The following is a 7,784-nucleotide window of genomic DNA, read 5'->3' on the forward strand; positions in this document are numbered from 1 at the left end:
CACTCCAGTCTGGGCAACAGAGTGAGACTCCAACTCAAAAAAAAAAAAAAGAAAACAAAAGGGAGCAAGCCCCAGACTGGAGGAGACACAGAGAACACAGCTGAGAAAGGGCTGCAGACAGTACCGCACGGAAACCCAATGTGCAGTGCCTCAGCAGGAGGACAGCCTAAGATGGGATGGGTGGTCTGAGCTGACGTGCGTTTCCAGTTGAGGAATTTTGCAGGTTTTTTCTGGGTTTATAGTCTTTTTCTTACTTTGTCTTGGTTAGTTGTTTAAAAAATAGAACTATTTAAATTGTCCTTTAGAAAGATGAGGTTCTTTTTCTTTCAGGGAAAACACTCTGCACATCTTAAAGCAGCGGCAGCTTTCTTCTTACATAGGAGGTACCCGCCCTCTTGTCACGGAACTGGTAAGTGTCCCTTAAATGAAAGTTATCTTTACAGTTCAGTAATTTTTTTTTTTAATGAAAGCTGAGATTTTTTTCTCTTGAACCCTTCAATTTTCCTAAAGATTTGCACACACCAACATTTTACTCTAAAACAACCAAGTCATATTTGAATCTGATGATGTATTTGAGCATATCCTTGGCTTTTGAACTGGTTTTTTTTTTCCTTGTGTTGTAGTCTCACTCTGTAGCCCAGGCTGGAGTGCAGTGGCACGCTCACGGCCACTCCAGTGTTGACCTACTGGGTTCCAGCAATCCTTCCACCTCAGCCTTCCAAGTAATGGATTTACAGGCGCACACTACCACCCCCGGCTAATTTTTTTTTTTTATTTACTGTAGAGACGAGGTCTCACCAAGCTGCCTGAGGTGGTCTCAAACCCAGGAGCTTGGGCAGTCCACTTACCTCGGCCTCCCAAAGTGCTGGGATTACAGGCTGAGCCACCAAGCCTGGCCTGCTTTTGAATTGTTAAACAATGAGAAGTATAGATAGTGCACCTAATTTGCCAGCTTTAAAAAGAAGTTAATTTTGGTCTTGTAGCAAGCTTTGACTGATGATATAATGTAATAGCCTGTGAAAGCTCTTTTATAAAGAAAGCAAGTAAGAAAATGGTCTTATGAATTAGCGTGATGTTACAAAGGTTATTCCAGGATATAAGGAATAGGAACAACAGTGGAGTTGAAAAGAACTGGAGCTAGGTTATTTCAGAAATAAAAGTAGAAACTTGGTGACAGGTAGGGCATGTGAAGTATCTCTGTTATGACGACAGGTAAGAGAAAAAAGGTAACAATTGAGTACCATATGTTCTCACTCATAAGCAGACCTTGAACAATTATAATACTAGAAGAAAGGGATGGGCAGTAGTGGGAAACTGCCAGGGGAGGGGGAGTGGGATTGGCATTTGAGGGAAACTGCGAGGGGAGGGAGGGGCATACCTCATCAACAAGGGTACCTGCATAATCAACGTTTGTATACCTAACCCTGAATTGTACCCCACATCTTTGTAACAAAAAAATAAAAGTAAGAATAAATTTTAAAAAATAAAGTAACAATTGAAAAATTATTAGAATTCATTTGGTAGGAAAGTGTCTTTATTTCATGGAAGTTGTTTGGGAACTGCTGACAAGCTTGAAGTAGATGACAGCTTAATTACCCACAGCAGGCAGTAGCTGACAGTCACCATTCCAAATAGCTGGAAAGGGAGATTTCCTTTTGCCACAGGAAGGTCATTTTCAAAAATGGGTGGCTGTGTCTGCAAGGCATTTGTGGGAGAGACCAGTGGATCCATCGTGCATTCCATGTCGTGGATTGATACTCAGTTACCGTGTCCTCTGTAACTCGGGGAATAAGAATTACTTGTTGCATTGAAGTAGTTTTCCACTTGAAATCTGTCATGTAGTTTTTGGGTGCTGTTTGCTGCTCAAGTGAGGGGACAGCCTGCAATCCTAAGTGTTTACAAGCACGTGAATAGTTGTGGGTAGGAGTAACTGGTTCCGGAGTTTTTATTTATTTATTCACTAGAAATTGGTTAGAATTTTTTCGCTAGCATTGGTGCATTTTATGTGGTTTTAAGCCCAAATGGGGTCTTAGTGGAGAGGCTGTCTTCCTCCCTGTGTTCTCAGAAGGTACCAGCTAAGCATGTTCCAGTCACAGGGGAGAGGGCAGCAGTCTTCCTCCATGTTCGCCTTCCATCTAAGTTCGCCTCTGTTTACAGTTACCTGGACTGTGCCTCTGCTGTGACCCTGGAGCTCAGCTTATCCTCTAGTGTCCCCAGTGCTGGACTGGACTGGTGGCATTTCTGCCTTGCCTGACCTGGGCATGCCCTTTGGTGCCAGTGGCAGCTGCTTTAAGTGGGGCAGCAGACAGTTGTGTGGCTGTGTAGACACCTGTGACTCTATGGCACCTTCGCTCCCTTGGTTTTCTAACTACATTGTACGTGAACCTATTTTGGTATATAAACTCGGAACCAATGGATCACCTCTTGACGTTTGGACATCTGTGGGTATGAAGGATTTATCATTGACGATTTTTTTTGTAGGACCCTGATGCTCCCATCCGACAGAAAATGCCTCTGGATGACCTAGACAGAGAAGATGAAGTCAGGTTACTCAAATACCTTTTCACACTAATCCGTGCCGGCATGACAGAAGAGGTAAGACAGGTGTGCCTGCCTGTTCTCTTTCAGCAGTCTTGGACTCTGTTTGTTGGAGGAGAAACCTAGCCCGCTCGTGTACTTCCTTGATACAGTGATTCCATTCACAGTAGGCCTGGGTCTGACTTCCTGTTTGAACATTTCCAGTGATGAGAAACACATTAGTTTAGAGGCACTGCACTCTGATTTGTACAACTCTAATAGAAAAAATTTTCTTTATCTTTTTCTTTTTCTTTTTCTTTTTCTTTTTTTTTTTTTTTTTTGAGTCAGGATCTTATTCTCGCCCAGGCTGGAGTGCAGTGGCACAACCACAGCTCACCACAGCCTCAAATCCTCGTGCCTCAGCCCCTTGAGTAGCTGGGACTACAGGCATATGCCACCACCCTGGCAAATTTTTAAATTTTTTGTGGAGACAAGGTCTCACTGTGTTGCCCAGGCTGATCTCAAACCTGTGGGCTCAAGCAGTCCCCCTGCCTCGGCCTCCCACCTTGCTGGTGTTACAGGCCTGAGCTACTACTGTGCCTGGCCACAGTTTTTTTTAAAGGTCATAAATTCAGAATGATGCTTGGGGTGTACTACTCTTTAACTGGTTCTATTAACCAGGCTGTCTAGGCTTAAGTGACAGAAGCCCAGCTAAAGTCACTTAATGTTTACAAGGGGAGGATTGATTGGCTCATGTGACTGGGACATGTGTAGAGGGTTCTCACAGGCCTTCTGCTGAAGGCCAGGGACTCCGAGAAGAATCTTCCCAGGCTTGAGTTTAACTCTGCCCCCAGGGCTCATCCCACATATCAGAGATGGCCACCAGCAGCTCCACCCCGGCCTACTCCGCCCCAGGAGTCCCGCAGGAATTTGCTGTCTTGCCCGATGTCTCTAGCAGTGACTTGTTTATCCCATCCTAGCCGAGCTCTGGAGTGGGATAAGGCCGTCCTACCATGTGAACTAGCACTAGGAATGGGCTGGTCCGTACAGGAACAACGGGTACAGATGGACCTTGCTGGCATGTCAAGCACATCCTCGTGGTCAGGTGGGACAGAAGGAAGATCTGTCAGTGGATGGAATAGCAGTACCGCGTTGTTGACTCACGGTGCTTCCTGACACATCTACACCAGCCAAGGGCCATCCACCTCCACACCTTGTTTGTCTCTAGTGGAATTAAATGCCAGCAGGTGTCTCAGGAGCTAATCGCTAAGCCTAAAATCAAAAGAGAAAAGAGATTCTTAGAAACAGAGGCAGAGATCGCAGGAGACACGCCGTGTTGGTGAAGCGGGGTGCTGTTACTAACTGCCGGCATCGTCTGTGTGCCAGTGAGTCTTGTGGTGCATTGGCGCACTGGACCGCAAGGCCCAGGGGCCTCCTGAGTGCTGCACTGTGACTTGGCGACCTCTCTCTCTCTTGCTTCCGAAGGCACAGCGACTGTGCAAGCGCTGCGGGCAGGCGTGGCGAGCTGCGACTCTGGAGGGCTGGAAGCTGAGCCACGACCCCAACATCAGTGGAGGTATTCCACGGGCTCTCCCTGGCGGTTGGGACTGAGGCTAGAAATGCCAGTCTTGGTGAGCGGGGCTTTTCTTTTTAAAAAGGACTGAAATAAGGTCTCATTTTAAACTAATGTTTCTTTTACTGTTTTATAGGAATCGAGTTGGAACCTGTTGAAGGGAATCCATACAGACGCATTTGGAAAATAAGTTGTTGGAGAATGGCAGAAGATGTAAGGGAGATAAAATGTTCAGTGCTGTGTTTTTACAAGAGGGCAGTTCATTGAAAGTCTGCTTAGGCACTGTGAAATGTTCATAGCAGCACCACACAAAAGCTGTTGCTTTCAAAGAACCTGAAACGACGTTAGGAAGGGGTTGGCGGGGCACGGTGGCTCACACCTGTCACCCCAGCATTTTGGAAGGCGGAGGTGAGAGGATTGCCTGAGCCCAAGGCTTCAAGACTAGCCTGGGCAACTTGGCGAGACCTCATCTCTACAATAAGTGAAAAATTAGCTGGGTGTGGTGGCTCACGCATGTCACCCCAGCACTTTGGGAAGCAGAGGCGAGAGGATTGCCTGAGCCCAGGGATTCAAAACAAGCCTGGGCAACTTGGAGAGGCCTTGTCTACAGTAAATCAAAAAAGTAGCCGGGCGTGGTGGCGCATGCCTGTGGTTCCAGCTACTTGGAAGGCTGAGGCAGAAGAATCGCCTGAGCCCAGCAGGGCTGCAGGGTCTGGGTCATGCTACTGCACTCCAGCCTAGGTGACAGAGTGAGACTGACTCCGAAAAAAAAAAAGGAATAGGCTTGACTGCACTCAGGACTTTTCAGACACTCAGCACTGACGAAGGCAGACATGAAGGAGGTACATCTACTGCATGTGTTCAGAGAGGAGAGATCAGGCTGATCCCTGAAGTTGATTTCCCAGGGAGAGAATCAAGTCAAGCTTTCTGAAATCGGTAGACTTGGGTTGTTGGGATGAAAACAGGAAGGAGGAGCTGGAGGCAGGATGCACAGGCTGGGAACATGGGAGAGGCAGGACTGCCAGGATGGAGTGGAGCGCGCTCCTAAAAGGAGATGCCTCTGCCCTGTCTGGACCCAACGTGCACATTCCTGGAAATAATATACAGAAATCCACCTGGCACATGAAAAATGAGGCTCAGAGAACAAAGCTCACCACTTCATCAGTGATACAGAGACAGTAAAAGCAGCAGCCCCCTTGAATATCCGTTATCCAGTGAAGACGAGTGTAGGTGCTCTGACGGATGTGACGTTTCCTGTGAAGAACGCCTAAAGCTTGTGAACTAGGGTGGCAGAACCTCGGGGCACATGGCAGGAGAGAGTTGAGGAGACTGGCCTGGCCTGGAGAACACACCTGAGTGGCCTGAGGTAATGAGGTGCCTGCCAGGATTATCCAGCTGCCGAGTCCTGAGGGCCAGTCCCAGGGCGGCATGGCAGGTGCGGAGGAAGGGGCAGGACTGGGCAGGACCCGTGATGGGCGAGGCAGTGGACCCGGGTAGGCCGTCAGGGTCTCAGAAGTCTCAGTTGGATGTCAAGAACACTGGATGTGCCACTGATGGAATCCCAAAAGTAGAGGGGCTCACTTGATGGGCACACTCAATCCTACTTAGGTGTCAGTTGCAGCTGGTGCGTGCCTTGTCTTGATGTTCTTAGGTAGGCATCAGGGAGAGTCAGGCACGCAAGCTTCCTGGGAGAAAACGCCTGGATCGCTTTTGTCGGCAGTGAAAGCAGACTGGACAGGCAGCAGCCATGGAGTTGGCTCGGCCTCCCTCTGTTCTTGGCACTTCGGTGTCTTTCCCTTTAGATGTCAGCATTGAGTATTTCGTTGGCCTGAAGTCCTCCTCTTACCTCACTAGATCTCAGCAAGGTTTAGAAACTGTCAAGTGAGTAGGTTAAGTCTGGAAGAAATGACAGAATTCTAGGGTATGAGGAAAACTGACGCACTGGGAAAGAGGATTTCAAATTTGCTCATATTCATTTTATTTTAGGAACTTTTTAACAAATATGAGAGGGCGATTTATGCAGCACTAAGTGGGAACCTTAAGCAGGTATGTATTTTAATATTTAAATTTTTCTGTGGAATAAAATCAGATACACAAAACATAATGTAATAATAGTGTACAGTTAGTTAACCTTACAAGCGTAGGCTGCTTTCTAAGCGTAATAATGATAATCTCAAACCAGCGGTGATGCGAACTGCTTGATTTGATGCATCCCTTCCACGTATGATGTTGTGATGAGTGAAATCAATCTTGGGTTTCCACTAAGAATTGTAGACGTTTATGTTTGTGGACGACCCACCACCCATAGCTACATCAGAAGCATGCCACTGAGGCACAGTGACTGCCTGGGTTGTCTCACACACGTGTGTGTTTCTCACAACCATCATCGCTCCCTTTATTTTGGGGGATTCTGTGAAACTCAGTTGAAACGCATCTTGTATCAGCATGGAAAATTGATCTAATTGTAAACTCAGTATGGAAAAAACTTTTAATTGTTGAAACTTCTTAGAATGTATAATTTGGGGGGGAAATTATTTGGTATAGCTTTTTTAATCCACAGAGTTTCCTACCATTTTAAAGTTACTTTATAGTCTGCATCAGTGGGTGTGATTGCTTTTGCTTTCTCTCGTGTTGAATATGTCTGTGTTTCTGCTTTGTGATGGGGAAAAAGCTTCTTCCAGTCTGTGACACGTGGGAGGACACAGTGTGGGCCTACTTCCGGGTCATGGTGGACAGTCTGGTGGAACAGGAAATCCAGACATCAGTGATGACCCCAGAGGAGACAGAAGAACTCCCCAGGGAGTACATGGAAGCCAAGTGAGTGTGTGGTTTGTTCTTAGTCATGGTGATTTGTAGCATGCTCTTTGCTGTCTTGTTTTACAGTCCTTTCCCACGTTAATATTCTGTTCTTTCTTTCAAAGTTGGACTTTAGAGAAGGTTTTTGAGGAACTTCAAGCTACTGACAAAAAGGTAAGTATCACTACCAACGTACCATGCTGCTGTGCTCTATAGCTGAAAGGAAAGTGTGTACAACTTTCTTCTTTCCCCTGCCCAAAGAAACTTGATTACATAGATATGTGATTTCTGTTTCTGTGGTTTAGGGTTGGTATCTAACTATATGCGTTAAGTGACATTTATCTTTTTCCTTTTGAAAATTTAAAATACATTATGGAAAATTAATAAGATTTTTTTACCTAGAGACCAAAATAACCTAATTTTTTTAAAAAATCATATTCTTTAAAATTTGTAGATATGCGAGTAATATTGTCTGTTCTTGTAACAATGAGATGATCTAAGGATGGATGAACAGCACCTTGACAGTCACCTCCTCCAGGCAGCTCCCGTCCCAGGACCGTGAGACGCACTGCTGTGTGTCCCTCAAGCTCTCTCCGTGGCCCGGCAAGTCCCTTACATGGTGCAGATGGTCCAGTGGAGAATTTTGGCTTCTGTTGTTTTTCACTGGTACTACATACATTACTATAAGACTAGGTTTATTTTTCTCTTTTTTCTTTTTTTTTTTTTTGAGTCGGGATCTCACTTTGTTGCCCGACTGGAGTAGAGTGGTACAATCCTGATTCACTGTATCCTTGACCACCTGGGCTCAGGAGATCCTCCCACCTCAGCCTCCCAAGTAGAGCTGGGACTACAGGGATGTGCCACCATGCTCTGCTAACTTTCTTTTTTTTTTTTTTTT

At 46.0% G+C, this 7,784-nt stretch overlaps 1 protein-coding gene across 3 annotated transcripts in view; it reads left to right on the forward strand.

Moving 5' to 3' along the window:
• The window catches only part of NUP107 (nucleoporin 107), a 47,561-nt gene that overhangs the window by 22,955 nt on the left and 16,822 nt on the right, over nucleotides 1-7,784 (forward strand). For all 3 annotated transcript variants that reach the window (XM_008048945.1, XM_008048944.2, XM_008048946.2), the window contains 7 exons: nucleotides 331-409; nucleotides 2,482-2,595; nucleotides 4,003-4,093; nucleotides 4,227-4,303; nucleotides 6,077-6,136; nucleotides 6,762-6,907; nucleotides 7,012-7,060. In XM_008048945.1, coding sequence (XP_008047136.1) covers nucleotides 331-409; nucleotides 2,482-2,595; nucleotides 4,003-4,093; nucleotides 4,227-4,303; nucleotides 6,077-6,136; nucleotides 6,762-6,907; nucleotides 7,012-7,060 — 616 coding nt within the window. The remainder of the gene's footprint in view (nucleotides 1-330; nucleotides 410-2,481; nucleotides 2,596-4,002; nucleotides 4,094-4,226; nucleotides 4,304-6,076; nucleotides 6,137-6,761; nucleotides 6,908-7,011; nucleotides 7,061-7,784) is intronic.

The sequence above is a fragment of the Carlito syrichta genome, unplaced genomic scaffold, assembly GCF_000164805.1.
Source record: "Carlito syrichta isolate Samal-C Ts95f unplaced genomic scaffold, Tarsius_syrichta-2.0.1 Scaffold130369, whole genome shotgun sequence".
NCBI lineage: Eukaryota > Metazoa > Chordata > Mammalia > Primates > Tarsiidae > Carlito > Carlito syrichta.